Below are 23,873 nucleotides of genomic sequence, written 5' to 3'. Positions count from 1 at the left end.
GAGAAAAAGTGAAGAATGTAAAATCCTGATTTACACTAGTTATTACATCATTGCACGAAAAGTTTACATTGGTATGGCTTCAACTTCCGTTTGTATAGCCACAATGGTTACTTACTCTACCTGTCCAACTTTCAAGAACATAGACCAAACCCACATAAAGTTATGACATCACAAACACAGAATACAACTTTTGGAAAGTTATGATGTCCAGCACTATACAACTCATTACAATAGAGGCACTGTGTACCAGGGGGTTGCAATATATCTCTTTATTAGAGCAATTCACAATACTCTAACACAGATGTGGTTTAACAAAAGCAAATTTGTGACAAATCCAAGAGGGTCACAGGGGACACTTTCTTTCTTCCTTTTTTTCATCCTCAAACCAAAAATATTATAAGCAAGATAATCTAATACAGTGGAACGTCAGTTATCCAGACCCCACTATATCCGGATTCTCGGTTAACCAAATTACAGAAATGACTGCTCTATTAGAGTAGTGACTGTTCTATTAGGGTAGTTTAAATACTGATATTTTTAAAATTTTGATTATGCTAATTTAATGTTATTTATACACAGTTTCAGAGATACGGATTTTTCAGACTTATGGACCACCTCTGGTTCCAAGGGGTTCAGATAACTGAGGTTCCACTGTAGACCGTCAAAAACTCTAATAGAATAATCATAAATGTTGAAACATCATTGTTTAATGGCTTAAAGTGTGGGAATTTCTACTACAAAGTATGGCATACTCCATCCTAACACTACAGTAGCATGCAAATTAGGTATTAAATTTTGGGCCCTGTGTAACACATGATTGTCTGTCACATGCTTGCACCATGGACAACATACTATCAAGAGTTAATAATAGAGGAGCCTCCTCTATTATTAACTCCTGATACTATCATATATCTTGATCGTGTGCATGTGTATACATACACTTAAGGTATATGTGTATATATCAAATTTAGGGAAGTGAGAGTGTGGATTCAATTTTAATGGTAGCATTATCCAGTGAGCATCAATCATGTGAAGATATTGTCAGTTATGATACAGCAAAGGGAATCTATTATGTGTTATCTACTCATGATGTTGCTAAATCATTGGAGACAGAAGAACAAATATATGACACTCCTCATAGCTGCAAGCAAAGTTACGGTCCAACCTATTGTAGTCCTTCTGATGATGAAAGAAGATTGTTAGAAGAATTTGAGAGAAAAAAGATCCAGAAACTATACCATGAAGATATAAAGTCAGTTTTCTTGCTTACTACTTAACTATTGTTCATAGCATTATACAATTTGTACGTATATATGTAAGTTATGACATCTTGAGTTAATTAATAAGAGTTACAAATTACTGTTCTCGTATTATTAACCTTTTCTAATACTGCACGATCACCAGCATGTATTGTACTATGCCCTTTGGATAATATGATTGTTAGTAATTTGAAAATAGGTAGCATTTTGTATTAATTGATGATGGACAATAATTTAGTATGTTAGTACTAAATATGACTAGTGCAATTAAAATAAAAATGAAATAGGGTTCCAGCAATAAAAGTAGTGAAACAAGAAATATGAATGATGGTAGCTATGTGGCAAATGTTACGCTATCTGTTCAATGCCATAGTAGGCATTTTCCCACATAGCTACCATAATTTATTTATCTTGTTTTCACTCCTTTCTATTGATCGTATTATTTTATTAACTCTTTTGCTATGATATAAATGTGTGGCTGTGACTACTTTATTAGAGTATTTTGATCTTGCTGCTGGGCTACAGCCATATCTTGCAATTGTTTTCTATTGATACAGCAAGATTGCAGCTTGAGGGGGCATAGTCACCACTACACATGCTCTGATTGTTAAGAACTTGGCACGGTGTTCTGGTCATTTAGGGGTGTGATGGACCATGTGATCAATTATAAGTGCTGCTACACATATCTGCTTCACTGTACAGTAGTTTTGTGGCATACGAATATTATGCTCTTTAAGGAAAGTGTTGGTAGGAGAAATAAATGCCTCAGTACGATTTCCTTGCATGAAGAAAAAGGCGACCGTGTAATTGGAAAGGCAAGTACAGAAGGCAGACAGTCATCGAAACCAGAAAAGGCACAGACAACTGGGAGTTTGCTATTGTGGCATGAAATGGTGGCTGTGTGCTACTTCGTTTGACCTCTAGCATTGCAACTGTGGTTAGGCTGGCAAGCTGGCAGGAAGGCAGACCAGGTTTTTGGTGAATTCAATATCTAGCCATCTGTAATGTTTTCTTGTTTTTTTTTATGTTGGATTTGATATTAGATGCACCATGACTATTCTGTAAGGGTGATTTTGTTGCATATGATATTTCTATAATGGTTTTTAATGGTAGCATTTTGGTGGGCACTGATTGTTTTAGGGGAATCCCTACTAAACAGCACTGCCATACTGTTTGATAATAGAAATCATTAATGTTTACACTTTCTTGTTAGAGACTTACCTCCACAGCATCTTGAATTGAGCTCAAACATGCTTTCAATAGCTGCTTCCTATTAGTTTCTATAGAAACTTGACAAATGTTTCTATGAGCTGTTGCATTCAGACAAGCATAACTAAAATTAATAATGGTTGTTGCTATAGGCAGTGCTGGGGGTAAAGCGTTACTTATGTAACGTGTTACATAATAATTATTACTTTTGTGATAACTAAGTGACAAGTACATGAAAAATTTGGAATTTTCAACTAGAGTAGGGACCATAGCACATCAATAAAAAGTACTGAAACAAGTTGGAGTAGTCCATGACAGTAAAACATTAAGAAGTGTTATATCCCTACTGTGCATTTCTTGAGCACAGTAGGGATATAACACTTCTTATTATTGTACTGTCATGGACTACTCCAACTTGTTTCAGTACTTTTTATCAATGTGCTATGGTCCCTACTCTAGTTGAAAATTCCAAAAATTTTTGTGTACTTGTTTGTTAACTTTTTTGTAAATAATTTTATTATGACTGGTGAACCCACGCATACCGCATCTGAAATGGCACCGCGTGCCCCAGCTATATCAATTATCGTCAAAAAGTGAAGTATCCATCATGCTTCATTGTCAGCTATGTTCAACCCATTACACAGCATTTCGAATCAAGAACTTTCCCGGAAGCACCTCTACAATCTTACACATACCAAAAGAAATGGTGCCACGCCCCAATTTTATTAATTATTGTCTGAAAAGTGAAGTATCCATTACGCTTCACTGTCGGCAATGGTCAACCCATTATACAGCAATACGAATCAAGAACTGTTTGAAAAGCACCTCTGCAATCAAAATAGCCACTATGAAAAATACGGACGGTTTTCATTTCGAAGGGAAGCCATCACATGCTTGCACCAAATCGACACCTTTCCCTGTCAGCAAAGATGAATGGGACACAAAGGAGGACACTGGTAAGTCCATGAAAAATGCATTGTATGCACTGCAGTATGCCAAAAGGCACCTGTTGGGCTGAAGCGACATCGAACAGTGAAAAAATCAAGCCCGTAGCCTTAGCCATTATCAAGTTACGCTTGTCTGAAGGCATCAGTCAGTCAGTCAGTCAGTCAGTTACTTACTCACTTACTTAGTCAGCAAGTAGAAAATTCCGTGGAATAATTTTTTTTTTAAAATTCGTAGCAACTTGTTGAAAGCGTTTCGGGTTGATCTGAAAGCTTGTTTGGGCTTAGTTTTATCTCACCAATATTGCCTCATCGTTGTAAGGGAAAAGTGAAGCTGATTTTTGGGTGGTATTATTTCGTGGGCCACACCTACTCCTTTGTGGTCCCTACTATACAGTTACTGTCATACTGTATGATATAATGAAATACGCTATAAAAACAGGTAATATAACTCAAGTTACTTTACTTACAAATGTAATGCATTACCTAAGTAATATAGTTACTGTAACGAATCTAATATTATGTAATATTATTACTACAAGTAACAAAGTTACTAATCTCGTTAGTGATCCTCTGAGTAATGCCTAACTACAACAAAGTAATGAAGCCTACTGAATGAAGCTTATTCACCAGCTTCTTACTTATAACCAAGATTTGCACATTGTCCAACAACGCAATCACGTCACGTGATAAGGTGGTAGTTTCACACGTGACAGCTTAAGGCTGTGGACACAAAGTAATACAATATGTAATATTATTACAGTTACTTTATTTTATGGGTAATATGTAACTGTAACTAAATAGTTCAGATGCAAGTAATATGTAACTAGTTACTTTAAAAAGTAACTGCCACAACACTGGATATAGGCTTGCTGTTTCACGCAAACAGAGATCACTTTGGTCTAATATGTGCCTATCGGCACACTACAGAATGTGCAATGCATGATTAAGATACTTATACAGTAGGCTGCAAAAAAAAGTTTCCGTTTCATAATTGTAATTACGCTGCAGTAGCGTAATTACAAAAGCGTATTTACGAATTATGCTCTATTGGTAACTATTAATATATTGTAAATATGGCTGGTGAAAAACCACTTTTTTACATAATTATAGATTACAGTCAAAATGTAATTACAGTACAAATATGCGTAATTACTTAGTAATCACACCGTAATTACAATTACAAAACATAAACTTTTTTTGCAACCTACTGTAGCAAGTCAAAATGACTATATCATTTGAAGCCATTGACATATTGCCACTATTGATTTTTAAGGCTTTACAGCTGGACCATAAAATTCTAACACACAAATGATTCCTACATTATAGGGTTAGTGAAGAAATAGGGACAGGAGAGTTTGGAATAGTTGGTCGTGCCATATGGAAGCCTTCGTCACACAAGAAAGTAGAAGTTGCTGTGAAGACTTTAAATGCAAATGTTAGTACTAAGGATAGAGTACGATTCCTCCAGGAGGCTGCCATAATGTGTCAGTTTGATCATGAGAATGTGGTCAAACTTCATGGTGTAGTGACAGATGAACCTGTCATGATTGTACTAGAATATGTGTCCAGGGGAGACCTGAGGAATCTGTTGATACAGCTTCAATCTTCGTGAGTTGATGCTGTTTTATTATACTACTCTGTACTTCCTTTTAATGTGTGTAGAAGTAGAGACAGCGTCCCTGCAAAGCTGCCACTACTACTGTTGAAGTTTTGTCAAGATATTGCAGCAGGAATGGCTTACCTTAGTGGCAAACAGTTTGTTCACAGAGATTTGGCAGCAAAAAATGTTCTTGTTTCTGATTCAGTTACATGCAAGGTGTGTTCTTAAGATAGGGTATGATGCTGTTTAACTGCACCGTACTAAAGATTGCTGATTTTGGAATGGCACGTGATCTACTTGATGAAAACTACTACATCACATCAGGAGGGAAGATACCAGTAAAATGGACAGCTCCTGAGGTATGTATTATAGTTATAAATATGCACTTAATAGCCATGTTTACTGGTATAGGCAATACATTACAGGAAGTATTCAGTACAGAGTGATGTGTGGAGTTATGGAATTGTACTATATGAAATATGGAGTCTGGGACATGAACCTTATGAACGATTAAGTATTACAGAAGTAAGTAACTTGTACTATATACATGTAATTTATGCTTTCTGCAATTAGACCTTGGAGAAAGTTGATACTGGATACAGACTCCCACCACCTCCTGGTTGTCCCAGAGCTATATACCGAGTGATGATTAAGTGTTGGTATGTGTGTGTGTTTGGTGTCTGCATATTTTTTCTACTAGGAAAACTTTGATATTTATAGTGTATTGGTAAACTTGTCTTGCCACAAGTTGTTCACTATTCAATCAAGATGCATGGTAGTGTGTCATGGGGCAAAGAAAGCCAGCTTACCTCACATTGGGTATACTGACAGGAAGAAAGACAACATATTTTTTTATGCATACATATAGCTCCATGGTTCCTTCTTGGAAGCACATGATTTTTGCACTATATATATATAGCTCACGCTACCGTATTCCAAATCTATGCAAAATTACTTTTTACATTCATAAAATGTAATCCCTCAAACTTAGGCTTAATTTCTTCATGTTCTTTTTTTCTTTGTTTCCCAGGGGGCTGATTTTTCTTTTCTTCTTTTCGCACAATTTACAAAAACCAGTATAAAATACAAATGCATAACTTGATTGCTGTGAAATTTGGTGTACACTAAGGTATATTGAATTCATGTACCAAATTTGTCACAAATCTAATAAATAGACAATGGACCTAAGAACCAGTGGCTCAAGGACTATACCAGTAATCCAGCAATAGTTGCACTGAGCCAACAACTGCAACCATCTGCCGTTGCCATGTAAAAGGCAGGCTGCATATGTGCTTAAATTTCCTTGTCTATTACCTGTTAGTTAGTAGTTTGTTTTCAAGATCTACATGTCTGTGGCAGCTTACCAGCAGCACTTCATTAAAAGTTATAGCTGTGTGATATCAACAAAACATGGTGTCTTCTATATATGGGTATCAGGATAAATACTGGATTTTAAATGAAGGCTTAGCATTTATTCAGGGGTGCTGTTATCATACAGTATGATAGTAACTGTATAGTAGGGACCACAAAGGAGTAGGCGTGGCCTATGAAATTATATCACCCAAAAACCAGCCTCAATTTTCCCAGACGACCATAAAGCACTATTGGTTTGGTAAAACCAAGCCCAAACAAGCTTTCAGATCGACCCGGAATGCTTTCAACAAGTTGCTACGGAATTTTAAAAAAAATTTATTCAATGGAATTTTCTAGTGACTGACTGACTGACTGACTGATGCCTTCAGACAAGCGTAACTCAATAACGGCTAAGGCTATGGGCTAGATTTTTTCACTGTTTGACGTCGCTTCGGCCCGAGAGGTGCCTTTTGGCATACCACAGTACGTACAATGCATTCTTCAGGACTTACCAGTCTCCTCTTTTGTGTGCCATTCATCTTTGCTGACAGCGAAAGGTGTCGATTTGGCGGTAGCACGTGATGGCTTCCCTTCGAAACAGAAACTGTCCGTATTTTTCATAGTGGCTATTACGATTGCAGAGGTGCTTTTCACAGTTCTTGATTCGTACTGCTGTGTAACGGGTTGAACATAGCCGACAACGAAGCGTAATGGATGCTTCACTTTTCAGACAATAATTAATATTAGAGGTGTACCGATAGCGAAATTTTGAACCGATCCGATATACTGAGTCTGAACACCGATACCGATCCGATATATCGCCAATGTAACTAAGTGTAGCTATTTATATTTGAGGAACCACATATGCCATGTTCAACTTTATTTTAACTACTGAAGAAACTACTGAAGAAACAGTCTTAAGATTATTGGCTATGCTTGGTTACCCATGGTGGTGTGGCCTCTATTGACAGCTAAGACTTTTAGGCACCCACAATTTTAATACATGCCCCTGCTAAGATTAGTCCGGATTACTCCGCATTTTAATGGTTTGTAGAGATGGCTGGTTGTTTTATGCTGTGCTCTTGGTTCATCTTTTTGCTGTTTCCCTAGGCCCACCACTATGAGTGTTTGCTGTATGATTGGTAAGCTTTGTGACAACAAAACAGTAATCATCCACGCACTTAGTTGGCTTCGCACAGCGTACTGCTTTTAGACAAGGAAGATAACTACTGTTTCCCGCCCTTGTTAGCTAAATATAGGGTTTATAATGTGGCTTGATCATTGGACAGTGTCCTCAAGATAGTTCAGTTGTATATCGGTGTATCGTATCAGTTTTTAGCAGCAATATCGACTCCCACCAATATAGTAGAAATGTCTATATCGGCCACCGATACGATATGTATCGGTATATCGGTACACCTCTAATTAATATAATTGGGGCACGCGGCACTATGGATTGTAGAGGTGCTTTTTGAATGCTCTTGATTCGAAATGCTGTGTAACAGGTTGAACATAGCTGACAATGAAGCAGAATGGATACTTCACTTTTCAGACAATAATTGATATAGCTGGGGCACGTAGCGTCATTTCACATGTGGTATGTGTGGGTTCACCAGTCATAATAAAATTATTTACAAAAAAAGTTAACAAACAAGTACACGAAAAAATTTGGAATTTTCAACTAGAGTAGGGACATGGCACATCGATAAAAAGTACTGAAACAAGTTGGAGTAGTCCATGATATTAAATTACAGTAAAATAATAAGAAATGTTATATCCCTACTGTACTCAAGATACCGTAACAGAAATGCGCAGTAGGGATATAACACTTCTTATTGTTTTACTGTGATTTAATATCATGGACTACTCTTTATTGATGTGCTATGGTCCCTACTCTAGTTGAAAATTCCAAATTTTTTGTGTACTTGTACAATGTATTCTATGAGAACTAGCAACCTGTGAATCCAATCAAAATTCTGGTAAGAAGTCATAATCCTTGTTATCGCATACTATTGATGTATGGCCTTACATAGTTTGCCTAAGTAATAATAATCATACAGTACGATAGTACTGTATAGTAGGGACCACAAAGGAGTAGGTGTGGCCCACGAAATAACATCACCCAAAAACCAGCCTCAATTTTCCCAGACAACGATGAGGCAGTATTGGTTAGGTAAACAAGCTTTCAGATCGACCCGAAACGCTTTCAACAAGTTGCTACAGAATTTTAATTTTTTTTAATTCAATGGAATTTTCTACTGACTAAGTAACTGACTGATGCCTTCAGACAAGCGTAACTCGATAACGGCTAAGGCTACGGGCTTGATTTTTTCACTGTTCGATGTCGATTCAGCCAGGCACATGCCTTCTGGCATACCGCAGTATGTATAATGCATTCTTCATGGACTTACCAGTGCCCTCCTTTGTGTTTCATTCATCTTTAAAAGTGTTGATTTGGCGGTAGCATGTGATGGCTTCCCTTCGTAACGGAAATCGTCTGTATTTTTCATAGTGGCTATTTTGATTGCAGAGGTGCTTTTCGAACAGTTCTTGATTCGTACTGCTGTGTAACGAGTTGAACAAAGCCGACTGCAGAGTGTAATGAATACTTCACTTTTCAGACCATAATTAATATAATTGGGATGCGCGGCATGATTTCTTTCTTTCTTTTGCTATGCGTGGATAGCAAAGGTGCTTTACAAACAGTTCTTGATTCGAAATGCTGTGCAATGGGTTAGGGTAAGAGCTCACGGTTTGGCTGGTCCGGCATTGGCCGACTTGATTTTAGTGAAAAGATCGAGATACTCTAATTGAGCAGTCATCAAAATAATTATACTCTAACAGAACAGTCATTCTGATACTCTACTAAAGAATTCAATATAGAATATAGCTTATAGTCTAAGCCATTATATCTGTGTTAACTGTCTTTAAATTACCCAGTGAGTCATCTGCATGGCACACTGCATTGAGCTAATTGATCATGCATGTCATGCATTAGCATGCAGTTACAATCTAAAACTAAACTTTTACGTTGAGAATTTTACATTGAGAATTTTTTGTATACATCATGAAAATAAAATTAGCTACTAGCTATAATAGTCAGATATGAAATTCAATTAATTGGTAATGTAGCACAAGATTACCATTGATGTTAACAAAAAGAAGAGACTTTGCATGTAAAATAGCCTCCAGATGCCATTTCAGAGCATCTATTTTCAAATGTTTCCCTGGGGGAGCATTCCCCCTGACCCCTCTAGCTTAGCATGCTGTGTGTGCTTATATATAGCACATGCAATTAAGTACCACACTAAAGCAGATAATCTCTGATTTACAGATCACATCAGATCAATAAAAACTGAGTAGTGTGTATGACTATGACCTTCACTGCAGTCCATTAATGGCCGGACCACTCAAAATCTCTGGGCTCCGGCCCTGCAATGGGTTGAACATAGCTGACAACAAAGCGTAATGGATATTTCACTTTTTAGACGATAAGGGGCTGGGGCACGAGGCACCATTTCAGATGCGGTATGCATGGGTTCACCAGTCATAATAAAATTATTCACAAAAAAGTTAACAAACAAGTACACAAAAAAATTGGAATTTTCAACTAGAGTAGGGACCATAGCACATTGATAAAAAGTACTGAAACAAGTTGGAGCAGTCCATGATATTAAATCACAGTAAAACAATAAGAAGTGTTATGTCCCTACTGTGCATTTCTGTTATGGTATCTTGAGCACAGTAGGGATATAACACTTCTTATTGTTTTACTGTGATTTAATATCTAATCCAAAACAGCCAAGCTGTAAAAAAAATGTGCGGCCCTCAAAAAGGCTATGGTGAAAAAAGATGTGAAATCCAAGGTGGCGGCCAAGAAATGGCTGTGATGGTAGATTAATGGTAAAAATTTTAATAATGACAATTCAGGTGAATTTTTGTGCCGCTTGGTCTTGGCACAAAATTCACCTGAATTGTCATTATTAAAATTTTTACCATTAGCCTACCATCACAGCCATTTCTTGGCCGCCACCTTGGATTTCACATCTTTTTTCACCATAGCCTTTTTGAGGGCCGCACATTTTTTTTACAGCTTGGCTGTTTTGGATTAGATTTCATTTCTTTTTGTATTTGTATACCCCAAAGCCGGCCTATGGCCGACTTTGGGACTTTTTTAACCTATCTTTTTTTCTTTACCACAGGAAGAAGAAAAGATGAAGTAGATGTACTTTAAATATTTTATCAGTAAATGTACAAATTATATATATATATATAATACATATATATATTGATTACAGAAATCTCCATGGTGGTTTCTTTGTAACTGAACACTCTACAAGATGACTTCTTCTAATTGCTCTCTCTACAGGGTGAATTGTTTGTAGCTGAACAATCTACAAGGTAACTTCTTCTAGCTGATCTCTCTACAGGGTGATTTCTTTGCAGCTGAATTCTCTACATGGTGGTTTCTTTGTAGCTGAACTCTCTACAAGGTAACTTCTTCTAGCTGATCTCTCTACAGGGTGATTTGTTTGTAGCTGAATTCTGTACAGGTGATTTGTTTGCAGCTGAGCTCTTTACAGAATGGTTTCTTTGTAGCTGAACTCTCTAAAAGGTAACTTCTTCTAACTGATCTTTCTACAGGGCAATTTGTTTGTGGCTGAATTTTCTACAGGGTGATTTCTTTGCAGTTGAACTCTCTACATGGTGGTTTCTTTGTAGCTGAACTCTTTACAAGGTAATTTCTTCTAGCTGATCTCTCTACAGGGAGATTTGTTTGTAGCTGAATTATCTACAAGGTAACTTATTCTAGCTGATCTCTCTACGGGGTGATTTGTTTGTAGCTGAATTCTCTACATGGTGGTTTCTTTGTAACTGAACTCTCTACAAGGTGACTTCTTCTAGCTGATCTTTCTACAGGGTGATTTGTTTGAAGCTGAACTCTCTAAATGATGGTTTCTTTGTAGCTGAACTCTCTACAAGGTAACTTCTTCTAGGTGATGTCTCTACAGGGTGATTTGTTTGTAGCTGAATTCTCTACATGGTGGTTTCTTTGTAACTGAACTCTCTACAAGGTGACTTCTTCTAGCTGATCTTTCTACAGGGTGATTTGTTTGTAGCTGGATTCTGTATAGGTGATTTGTTTGCAGCTGAGCTCTTTAAAGAATGGTTTCTTTGTAGCTGAACTCTCTACAAGGTAACTTCTTCTAGCTGATGTCTCTACAAGGTCACTAGTTTGTAGCTGAGCTCTCTACATGGTGATTTCTTTGTAACTGAACTCTCTACAAGGTGACTTCTTCTAGCTGATCTTTCTACAGGTGATTTGTTTGAAGCTGAACTCTCTACAAGGTAACTTCTTCTAGCTAAGCTCTCTACAGGGAGATTTGTTTGTAGCTGAACTCTCTACATGATGGTTTCTTTGTAGCTGAACTCTCTGCAAGGTAACTTCTTCTATTGATCTCTCTACAGGGTGATTTGTTTGTAACTGAAATCTCTACATGGTGGTTTCTTTGTAGCTGAACTCTACAAGGTGATTTCTTCTAGTTGAACTATCTCTTTCCATAGTTGCATGAACTCCCTACAAGGTAACTTCTTCTAGCTGATCTCTCTACAGGGTGACTTGTGTGTAGCTGATCTCTATACAGTTTTCTTGTTTCTAACTGATCTCTTGAATTCTCTTCAGGGTGACTGCTCTATTAGGATGACTGCTCTATTAGAGTATCTCGATCTCGCACTTGTTGCACCAAGTTGGATTTCATGTTATAACTCCGTGGCTTTAAGTCTGATTGTTCTACACCATTGATGAGCCTTTCTAAGATGATTACTCCATCTGTATAACGATTTTCAAAGCATTACCCCAATCGGTTTATCTGGTAGGCGTGGCAAGCAGTCGTTTTTTATTAGCTAATCTCGATTGCATAATTGTTACACACTGTTGGTTTTTTCGTTGTATCTTCCTGGTTTTTAGCTCGATTTCTTTCAAACCACAAAAGGTTTGAGGTTCACAATAGTTAACCTATTCATCCACCGATTTTCAGCTTCTTCCCATACGCGGTTTACCCTGTAGGCGTGACAACATATTGGTGTTATTTTTCGTGAATAATCGCTCATAACTCTTTTCCTGTTTATTGTATTCCAGCCAAAGTTGGTACCTGGATGCGCCTTTATATCCCCCTTCTGTGTGCCAAATTTCAAGGCAATCGGATATGGCGTTCACGTTTTATAGCAGTTTTTGTAAGTGTGCGACAAGAGGAAGAAAAATAAGAAGAAAAAAACGAAGAAACTAAGCCATTTTTTGAAGTCGCATATCTCGGGAACGCTTGAAGCGATTTCACTCAAATTTGGAATGTGGAGTGCTGAAGTTGGAGGGAGTGTCCACTGTAAAACTCGTCTTGTTTCATCAAGGCAGCACAGAGCTACAGAGGTGCAAAAATTGCATTTTTTTTCTTCCTGTCAATATACTCACGGGTGTTACGCGCCGGCTTCTTGGGACGCACGACACACTACCATGTGTCTTGATCATGGACTACTCCAACTTGTTTCGGTACTTTTTATTGATGTGCTATGGTCCCTACTCTAGTTGAAAATTCCAAAATTTTTGTGTACTTGTAATAATATGAGCACACACTAGCATGTATGGTGACAATAGCTGCAGTTTATAGGACTACAGGAACTGAGATGCAAAATCTTGTATGAAAATTTCTTAAATGGAAAATTTTACACAAGATCGAACTACTCTAATAGAGCAGTCATTCACGTAAATCATACGAAAATATCTTTACATGAAAATTTTTATCACTAAAATTTTTGCATTAAAATAAAGCGAACTATGGTACCAAATATTGTTGTTCCTTCTTAGTATAAACACCAATCAGTATGCTCCTGCATTGGTGCTGATATACTTAACATCAGCAATATTGTTTCAGGAACCTTGAACCAAAGTCAAGGCCACAATTTGGACAGATTACACAACTACTAGCTGGTAATCATAACTATGTGTTGGGCTGGTCTGATGAAGACAAGCAATATGGAGGTGAAGAGGCTATGAAGCTGGGAGGTCGTTTGGAGTGCACTAACAACCTTTATGATGACTTACAGTTACTATATGCACGTATGGAATGTGCCAATCAATTATATAATAAGCAGTAGCATGCAATTAAGTTGAATTATGTAACTATTCTTCTTCTCCTTTGTACATACTATTTTAAAACATTTTGTATTTCGCATATATCTATTGCAGAGTTTTAAGTATGTTTGTTGGTTTCTGTAAGAGTGTCAAGTCAAGGAATCATGCGGTAGCAAAGAAATGGCTTGGCAGATTAAGAGTTAGTGATTGAACCAGACTAGCAACAAAAGAATTATAATGTTATTGATAACTTGTAGACAGTCCAGAAATTTCAGATTAAAATTTAAGTACAGTGGCTGATAATATCAATAGTTTATTGTTTGTTTTTATTGGATGCATGTTTGTTGCAGTTGGTGTGTATGTTTGTACATGAACCTTATAAGTTACCCACACATAAACTGCATTGAATGTATAGTATCTAAGACATGTTGACATTAAATTCAATTTCACCACTGAAACTATACAACAATGTACATCATCAGTCATAACATCAAAAACAATTGGGTTATTGTCTTGAAATGCTAAAGGAGTATCTGATTCATTGATTCCAGGTATACTTTGTTGGAGTAATATACTACTAACTTGCAATTAAGTTGAAGTAGTTGGAAACGGTAAAAATGCAAGTGAGAACTGAAGTAAAGTAGATAATGATATAATCTTTTTTTAGTTGTACTATAATACAGTCATTACAGTGAAATCTTGCTTAAGACCCCCTGCGGCATACAGCCAATTTGCTATTAATGATCTTCCAGCTAGCCACTTGAAACAAATTATGTGACCAACTCTGTGAAACACAGTCCTATAGCGCCATTATTGAACATACATCATAGCATTGTGTAACGATTTCAAGCTGATAAGTAATTTCAAAATGAAATTATGCTTTACTAAATTCAGATTTTTTAGATCCATCGCACACATGATTAGGCCACTACAATGAGACAACTTGTTTCTCAGAGTAACACATACAGGTCGGCAGATTATCTCATTATTGCACAAGCCATAGCATATTTGTACAAAACCAGTATAATAATCCTATATTTTAGGTTATTGGCAGGTTGCACACCAAGCACTGGTGCACACTAAGGGTAAAACTCAAAGTGCACTTCAACTTCAGTAACAAAGCTTTCATGTCCTTTACGAGAGTTTCACCAGTCTTGGGGTCATGTACCATACCCCAGTACAATAGTACACTGTGAAAAAAGAGGAATATAAGATGGTATATCTAATGGCTTAAACTATACAAATAATCTCAGTATAGTCTTGCATTATACTAACTATCTTATAGTTTAGTATGAACCCCATCTTATATTATGGGAAACAGATTATACTTTAGTTTAATACACATTCTTCGTATGGCTTTGTTTACTTAACTAAATGTGATAACTTTTTAGCTTCACCATCAGATCTCATTATTGTCTTATTTTTATAGCTTCACCATCCCATGTGACTTAAGATTTTTTTTACTGTACCAAACAAAGTCATGATGATTTTACAATAAGTAGCTACACTTCTGTTAATCACTATATCTATAGCTAACTAGCTTCAGTTTGTTGTGATAATTTCATACACACACATTTTCATATGGCAAAGCATATAATACCAGAAAAATTAATTATTCAATCATACAAATCTAGATTTTCTTGCACAGTTAGCACACCTGCAAAACTTCGTAGTAATGCTTGTCTAAAATTGAAGGGGTCAGTGGTGTGCGCATGCGTATTAAATGCAATTAAGTCGCCATCTTTGTCGCTATTGTTGTATCATAGGTTGTAAATGTGAGTGATATGGTGGTGTGCTCGGACGGTGTATCTCGCGGAGAGAGTGTGCGCGATCGGCGCCATCACCACGATGATAGTTATGGACCACAACTGTACATCTCTGCTGGCCTGTTACAGTAGCGGTGAAGTGGCGCGGTCAAGTGGACAATTCCTTCAATGGCAGCCATCAAAAACAGCTCTAGATGAGTAAGTATTAGACTAAAATGATAGCTTGTACGATAGGTTTAGCCGTATTAAATTGTTTATTGTGTATTGTATGACAATGGCCTGCAAATGATTCAACTTTGGTGTTGCTGTGTACGTATTAGATGTTTTATATCCTGTTATCTCAGCTTATGGCCGATGATGAGTGGACACAGTTCATCAGCCATCAACGGTAAGAGTATGCATGGTCTGCTCTTATGATTTTGTATATTATCTCTTCAGAGGTACAGTTTCTTGTCGAACCTCTTGGTTCTACAGGCTGTCAGTGTACAACATCTGCAGTGTTAGTTTCCTTCAATGGCAGCTGCTTCCGTTAAAGAATCTGGTAGCGACCATGTGTGGACTTTTTGGTCTTTTTTCACGGAGTTGTTCAACGTCATCTTCTAATTACTTACAGCTGTAAGTGCATTAAGCCTGATTGTGTTTTTATTCATTTTCTTTTCAATAGGGTAGGAATTACAGACTTGGTCTCAGTTCTAGGAGATTCTTCATGTTGCTAACATCTGTAAGTAAGTACACTGAGAGTGTCCAGTATACAATTTATATTTACCTTTGTTTAGGTTTGTGGATCATTTCTTTTGGGAACCGGTCTCATTTCTTCATGTTTTTCATCAACAGCTGACGGCTGCTACCTCGTCTGGCACTGTAAATGAGTTGAGTGCTTTCAAGAACCTGTTCCATCTTGTTTGTCCTTATTTCACTGACCATGCTCGTATTGCTAACAAAAGTAAGTTCACTGAGAGTATGCAAATTATATTATATTTAGTCTTGTTTCAGTTGTACTTAGTGATTACAAGATTCTTGGACTTGGTTATCAGTGTATCAGATGCTTCTTGTGAGCTTACGTACACATTAGCCCAACAAAGTCACATACTAAGTGGCTGTTTTATGTCTGGTTAGACTCACTGATAACACCTGTAAGTACACCAAGTAATCCAGAATATGAATTATGTTTGCCTCCTTTTAGGGTTGTGAGACCTGGTTTTATCAGACTTGTCTTAGTTGTACATGGATTGTCCGTCTCAGTTTTAAAAGATTGTTACAAACTGTAAGTACAATGATTGTTCAGTATATGCATTATATTTACCATCTTTAATAGAGTTGTGGGACCTAGCCGCCATTCTACATGGTAATACTAGGTTTCCAGACAAGGACTCGGTTTTATGAGATTCTTATTGTTACAAACTGTAAGTCCAACAATTGTCCAGAATAAACATTATATTTACCATCTTTATATTAGAGCTGTGGGACAGTTCTACCAGACGGCTAACAGATTGTCATAGAGTTCTACATAGTGATGATAATACAGGTAATTTGTAATGAAGCTTGTGAATTGTATTTACTGTCTTACCTGCTGCAGTTGGATAAAGACTGATAAATGATGAAATTGATTTGATACTGTCATGGCCAAGGAGACATTGATTTACTAGCTGTACCTATTGTGGTTTTAACATATTTACAGAATTAAATTCTAATTATAGAAATTATTTAATTAAGGTAGCCACAGATTATAGGAAAGTAAAAAGTGCAGTAGTATAGTAACCAATATATGGTTGAAATAGGCTTAGTATAGTCTGATAATACACCGCACTATATTAGTGATTTAATCTCTAATATATGACCGTCTTAAATGTATTCAATAAGCTTGTTATAGTAAAGTCCTAATCTATTAATATATGCTGTACTATTTCATTCCAATACTAACATAATAAGACTGTTATAGACCTTATTATTCTGAGCTTTTTTCACAGTGGTAGCAAGCAGCAGCAGTAAACAGCAGTGGTGTTAGCACATGTAGGCTGGTCAGTCTTATTAGGGGAGGGGCTATGCAAGCTTGTGGCAGAAGTAGGCCTGCGCCGATTATGCCAGCATAATTTGGGCCCGGCATAATAGGTAGCCAAAAGCATCAGCATAATAGGCAAAAATTTTGTGCATTGGTTATCAGAGAAGCTGAAACTCTGCCTATTTTGCATGATACAAAATGAGATAGTGTGCAAACATGGTAAAAATCAGATTTACACAGGGCCGGAGGAGGGAAAATTGAGTTGGTCAGGCCATTGACTATAATGTTGAAATTGCTACTATATACATGCCAATGAGAGAGGAGCTGTTGCACAGTGTCTGGAGTACACTCTGTGAAGTACAAAGCACTAGCATTCTAGGGGGGTCTGTAGTCTGGCGTAGCCGACCCGCGCGCGTAACGCGAGGGTCTGGTGATAGGCCCCAGCCTATTATGCCCAAAATTTTACCTATTATGCTTTTGAGCATTGCTCAAAAATTAAGCCTATTATGCTCAAAATTATGCTTTCAAAATCAAGATTATGTGCTAGGACTGACTGTTTTATTAAAGTATATCAGCCTTTCCTGACTGCTGTATTAGAGTAAGTGACTGCTCTATAAGAGTATCTTGATCTTATTTCTGCAAAGTGTGAATACCCAACAAAGAAACGGCTTAATAAGTTATATTATTACATGTTTTTAAATATGAAATGCACTAATAATACTATTGGCAGTGATTATTTGCTTTCTTTCAGGTGCGCGTATGGCGCATTTTAATAAAATTTTCAAATAATGTCCCTATTGTGCTGGAATTATGCTTGATGCTTTAGATCACCTATTATGCTTTACATTGTGCTGGCATAATTGGCCGGGGCCTATCTGGTGACAGCCGCATTCAGTACCTGTGCCAGCCTTACGAAAAACTGGTGCGTCCAATCAGATCGCTTAGTGACCAATTAACAACATTCTATGACGTTATTCCGATTTGGCCACTGATTATGGCGAGCTTCTTATGTCTTTTCTACAACCAGCACAAATGTAAGGGTTTGTAGAGGAAATAGACGTCATTCAAGTACAAGTACAGTAGCTGTCGCGCTCTGTTACCGGAAATTGTCCAAGTGTTTCGCGCGTATTTTCAAATTTAATTGCATTCCATCTGCACAGGTACTGAATGCGGCTGTCACCAGACCCTCGCGCTACGCGCGCGGGTCGGCTACGCCAGACTAGGGGGGTCTGGGGGTATGCCTCCACAGGGAATTTTTGAAAATTAGACACTCAGATATGCAATTTTAGTGATATTTCACTGCTAGCTAGCTATATAAATATGCTCAAGCCTATCTGTTGTTCTTCAGACTTTCTATACTATGTATAATTGTAGACCTGACATACCCAGGGGACACAGCATGAAACTTGCTGTATGGTTCATTTAGTTATAGCTAGCAATTAGAAGTTCAAGGGGATCTGGGGATACAACCCCGAGAAGCTGCAGAATTTTTGCAATTTAAAGGCTTGAAAATGCCTTAAAATTTAAAATCGATGCTAAATTTTAAAGTAAAACTAGCTAGCAACTTGCAACTTTCCCCCCAAATTTCACAGGGAACCCATGCAGCATGGCCCCCTTAGCTAGGATATAATTACTATACAGTGAATTCACACAGCTACAATAAAAGCTACACAGCTACAAAAATACAGTATACTACTATACTGGTTTGTATGAAGTGAACGGATCATCACGTAAATATACTGGTCGACAGTCACGAGACCATTCAGTATTCGAAAATGGCGCGATGTGGGTGAGACTGAGAGTTTGCTCAGTATCTCGACAGGACGAGTGGGTAGTTGAAGAGGAGTGATTTCTACTCAACATATCTCATCCAGATGGCAACCATGTAATGTATGGGTGTACAGCTTCTTGCCGCGGAGTGAGTCATCTGGTTTGTCACTGCCAGCCCTTCGCCCAGTAAGAGAGACAAGCCAAGGAATGCTAATGATTATTTTATGAAGATTGAATTGTGATATAAGTGTGCTGGTTTAGAATCAAAGAAGGCACCTGCCTTACACGTGATAAATGCCAACTGTCAGCACACGTGATACTGTACGTAGAACCCACAATCATTTCTGTACAAAACACGAACCATACTATGCTGTACTGTAAGGTATTTGGAGGTACTATACGTGTAGTTCTGTGCTTTAGTTAGGCTGAGAAACTAGGTAACTTCTCGTGTCATGCATTTTCAATAACATCTATAAAATGTACGTAGCTACAAGTAGATGTGATCGTCCAAACATTGCATGAGAGTAATGTAGTTCGAGCTGGTCAGCTAGTTGGTTCAACTCCAGATTATTGGTCCGGCTCAGGCCTGACCAACCGGACCGTCTCCTCCGGCCTTGATTACAGCTACGTTGTGAAAAAATATTAGGTAAGATCGATATACTCTAATAGAACAGTCACCGCATAATGAAATATCCTAATAGAACGTTCATAGATGCATTAGGTACTCTAATAGAGCAGTCAAGACACAATTTTATATGAGCATATTTGGATCACAACTGGGCATAATTGGAGCATAACAGGAGATATTTTGGAGCAATGTTCAAAAGCATAATAGGCAATTTCAAAAGCATAATAGGCTCAGGCCTAGGCAGAAGTAGCAACACTAAAGTTACTATGACTCTTAGATATGATGGCCCTGCATATAGAGCATGCAGTCATGGTACAAATGCTAGTGTATAGTCTAATGTACACTGTAGCACTTACTGTTAGTGTCTTGGTGGTTGTTGATGCTCCTGAAAGCACTCTAATCAACACAGAATTTTAAAAAAAAAACACTCATAAGTGGTGTCTGTATCTCAATGGGATTGCAGATTTCCATGGAAATACTACTTTTCTACGTGATAAACAAAGCCATGCTGCAATCTCGTGCAATACTGAGTGTGCATGGGCAAAAGAAAATTTTGGTGCGGGCGGTTGATGAGAAACAAGTTATCTCACTGTAGTGGCCTTAATAACATTCACACACAAGGTAGAGTTATTTTCACAATAATCAGTTATGTCTGTATATTAAATATACCATAATGATCTTGTTGCCAAAAAAGGTGATACAGCTAATAATCAACAGCTAATAATGTGCATATGTATGTGGTAGCTTTCTTAAGGATCTTCTTATATTATTTCCACCTTTCAATGTACATAGTGTTTAGTATAGCTTTTAAGCTCCTGATGTAAAGCTAAAGGTGGAACATTTATAGGTAATTACAGAATATCTGCACTAAACATTTAATATTCAGCACAATTGCTGATTATGCCTGTTTTTAGACTGTCAGTTCAGTCATAGATCCTTTGGTTTGGTTTATGTCTACTTGCCTTATTAGATTTACCTGTCTGATCTATTGTGGTGATAGTTACAAAATTGTGTTCAAAATATTTTATGCGATGACTGAAATAAAATAGACCAAAAACAGTTCAAGTCAAGTGCTAACTATATAGCTTGGACTATATGGATGCAGGGGCAGATCCAGACTTAAGGAAAGGGGGGTTAAAATGAACTCTGAGATACTACATTGTCTGGTTTGGTAAGGTGAGACCAAAAAAAAAAAAAAAAGGTCACAGCCAGCTGAAAATAGCTACCCACCTCACCAACTAGGTATTTATCGCTGATAAAGTGCATAAAAATCCTTACATACCAGTAGCTTGCTACACACTGCTCTATTAGAGTATCTTGATCTTGGTATAGTGAAAATTTTTGGAGGGGGGTCAAGAGCCCCCTTTGACCCCTCCCCCCATATCCACCCCTGGGATGAGTGTACTGATGTTCCTGTAGTTTCTCTTATTGAAATAAGCAGAAATACTTGGGCATGGTGAGATTTTGTTGCACACTAGCTGTTGGTATGATTACTAACTTTCTAGATGATGGGCTGTGCTACTTTCATGCATGGACTTACCCAGGCCTTTGATTCCCTGGATCACAACCTTGCTACACTGTGTCCATTGTTTGAGCATTTGTGTTACTTCATTGTAGTGGTTTGCTAGTTATCTCAGTAATTGTGTCCAATTAGTCCAGTGTGGTGGCTCTTTCACAATGTGGCCCTGTCAATTTCTCTAGGGCCTGTTTATGTCATTCCTAAAGATGCAAAGTGAAATGTTGTTGGTCTTGGTTGGTGATCTAGGTTTAGAAATAGCAACACATCTAAGGAAATCATTACTGTTAACACAGATACTAGAGCCAGTAGAGGCTCTTCATAGAACTTGGTTTAGACAGTAATAGAAGGTCACTAAATATGTCAACATCAGATTCTTCAATTTAATCATCCTGCATGCACTTCATCGTTTTCATTTAACTGCTCAGCTATTTTTGTATAGCTATGTTTTTATCTGTTGTAATTGTTAACTTTGTACTGTTCGGATTCACATTCACATTCACCAGATTGCACGTGTGTCAAAATATTAGAATCAGAACACACTTGTCATACAACAAATTTACGTTTTTCATGTGTATGTATACTTTGCTTGGGGAGCACATAGGAGCTAGGCTATAGCTATGCCTTTCCTGTACCCTAGTCTTTGACAAAATAATTCAATCATAGAGCAGTTTCAAAACCATGGTAACGGAACGGTCACCATGTTTTTTTACCTGGTTGGTAAAGGCCCAAGTTGAATTCTTCGTTAGAATCATGCCAAGATTTATCAAATACGAAAGTAATAGATAACAGTGATAGAATAAGATATGTAGGAGATATATCAGGCATTAAAAGATCTGAGCTACATCCCAACAGGACAGTTTCGTAGGAAGGAGAAACACATATAGATCGATTAGGCCAAGTTACGAGCTATTCACCGCTTAAAACTTGCTAAAGCAAGGAGAAACTTTCTTACAGTACAGGTCTTCATCCAGCACCACAGCATCGTACAGCCACATCTTGCCATTCCTGAGTTAGCCAGAGCCTCATCAAAATTGCTGATGTGCTGGGATCACCACTTCATGTGAAAAGGCAGCCAGCAAAAATAAGATCGCTAAACTTTAACTCTAGTAATGTAAAGGCAAAGCTCACGCGAGAGCAGACACGTGACTGAAGGTGTGAACTCATGGATCAAATATTGTTGTAGGCTGCTAATGTGTGCGTGATTGTAATTGATCAAATGTTGTTTAACAATTGTTTAATGATCATTGCTGAATCATATAAAGTGATAATAGCCTACTGTACTAACCGTCGAGTGATACGGCACACTTCAAGGAATGTTTCACACCTCCGACAAACTACACGTGGACCCGAGAACCGGTAGTCTGGCGGCGCCCGCCCTCTCATAGAGTAAGGGTCTGGTATGCTTAGTATTGTTGTACCGGATTACCAAAAACTAGTGCAACCAATCAGAACACTCCACGTTTAATCAACACATTTTTGTTTATGGTACGTCAAAAGAATGAATCAAATGCCTGAAAGAAACAAAAGGAGTTAGGGATGGTCCACAATTTTCTGCTTTTTTGCAAGCGTACAAAGAGTACTCTTTTTTCTAACCCCCTCCCCCCCCAGCCCAAAGAGTACTGTATAAATGTTGACACATGGATGTATTGTATAGCAGAACAAACACATGGATACTGTTTTAATATTGCAAAATTCATGTATGGTATTTGTTTTGTCTTTTAGGCATCTTATCATTTTGCTTTTGAAGCTGATACCCTGAAAGAATCATTCCTACACACAGCAGGCATTAGTACCTGATGCACATTTGCAAATGTGTACATACACCTCATAGAAACAGTTCTTTGCTATCTTCAACGTGTTCATACAAAACCATCCCAACACTGGCAGTAGCAACAGTAGTACTAGTTTGTTGGGTATTCACCATAGTCCGAGGTGGACTGGAGTCAGGAGATGTGGGTACACTGTGCAGAGACAGGTTTTCTCTATAGGCAACCCACAACTATGTAAATTAGTACCCACATAATCCAGCCTCCCATACCCAACAGTAATCCTAAACCCACAACAACACCTTCTGCAAGTAGAAAACAAAGCAACAAGCAGTGTAGCTACAAGCTATTCAGTTGTAACCGTTTATCAGTGTTAATTGCTAGGCTAAGACTAAAGAGAAAGAAAAGTAAGTGCTGTTATAAAAGTATATAAAGCCTGTAGTACGTGTTATCACGCTGATAACCGTCTTACCTGTAGCTTCAATGAGCTTTATCTTTCCTTTAGCTTATATAAAGCTTCTTTTCATTGGTAGCTAACCCTAGCTACACTTGGCTTGGGCCCATGCATTAACAGTATCAGCTCGCTTTAGTCCACCGTTTATAATTGGACACTGAATAAGTAGCAGTAGAGGTTTACTACAAGAGCCTTATCACTACATTCGGATTTCTCGCCAACTCACGTGACCGACATTTTTAAAAAGCGTACATGCGATTTTACCCCTTCCCCCCTAGCGTACGGTTTGCACGCTCGCGAAAAAGCAGAAAATTGTGGACCACCCCTTAGCTAATAAAGAACAAAAAGAAAGTGTTATTTTGGGAAGGGCTTTTTGCCTTGTTTGATATGCGAAAAACTCGAGTTACGCTCTGATTTCCTAGGTAGGGAGACAGGTGCATTCTATAAAAGTAGACCAATCCACTTTCGCCTGTGTAA

At 37.7% G+C, this 23,873-nt stretch overlaps 1 protein-coding gene and 2 long non-coding RNA genes across 8 annotated transcripts in view; 2 read left to right on the top strand and 1 right to left on the bottom strand.

The window, feature by feature from the left end:
• LOC136250822 (uncharacterized) overlaps positions 1-13,628 on the top strand; it is a 29,075-nt gene extending 15,447 nt beyond the window's left edge. For both annotated transcript variants that reach the window (XM_066043139.1, XM_066043140.1), the window contains 7 exons: positions 972-1,252; positions 4,742-5,023; positions 5,078-5,231; positions 5,282-5,374; positions 5,427-5,540; positions 5,589-5,674; positions 13,295-13,628. In XM_066043139.1, the coding sequence (XP_065899211.1) occupies positions 972-1,252; positions 4,742-5,023; positions 5,078-5,231; positions 5,282-5,374; positions 5,427-5,540; positions 5,589-5,674; positions 13,295-13,517 (1,233 nt within the window). In that variant the 3' untranslated portion in view covers positions 13,518-13,628. The remainder of the gene's footprint in view (positions 1-971; positions 1,253-4,741; positions 5,024-5,077; positions 5,232-5,281; positions 5,375-5,426; positions 5,541-5,588; positions 5,675-13,294) is intronic.
• LOC136250857 (uncharacterized) overlaps positions 1-23,873 on the bottom strand; it is a 383,395-nt gene that overhangs the window by 204,840 nt on the left and 154,682 nt on the right. The gene's annotated exons all lie outside the window — the stretch shown is intronic.
• On the top strand, positions 15,213-16,948 carry LOC136251927 (uncharacterized). 5 transcript variants are annotated; one of them, XR_010699274.1, is made up of 10 exons: positions 15,213-15,458; positions 15,605-15,648; positions 15,699-15,875; positions 15,925-15,981; positions 16,037-16,203; positions 16,243-16,393; positions 16,444-16,524; positions 16,576-16,663; positions 16,717-16,785; positions 16,837-16,948. It is a non-coding gene; the product is annotated as an uncharacterized lncRNA (long non-coding RNA). The 5 variants fall into 5 exon arrangements; XR_010699270.1 differs by having other exon boundaries at positions 15,215-15,458; positions 16,254-16,393; XR_010699273.1 differs by having other exon boundaries at positions 15,215-15,458; positions 15,925-15,985; positions 16,095-16,203; positions 16,254-16,393.

Source organism: Dysidea avara, chromosome 3, assembly GCF_963678975.1.
Source record: "Dysidea avara chromosome 3, odDysAvar1.4, whole genome shotgun sequence".
NCBI classification, from domain to species: domain Eukaryota; kingdom Metazoa; phylum Porifera; class Demospongiae; order Dictyoceratida; family Dysideidae; genus Dysidea; species Dysidea avara.
The sequence above is the reverse complement of the archived record's forward strand: the minus strand, read 5'-3'. Positions and strand labels throughout refer to the sequence as shown.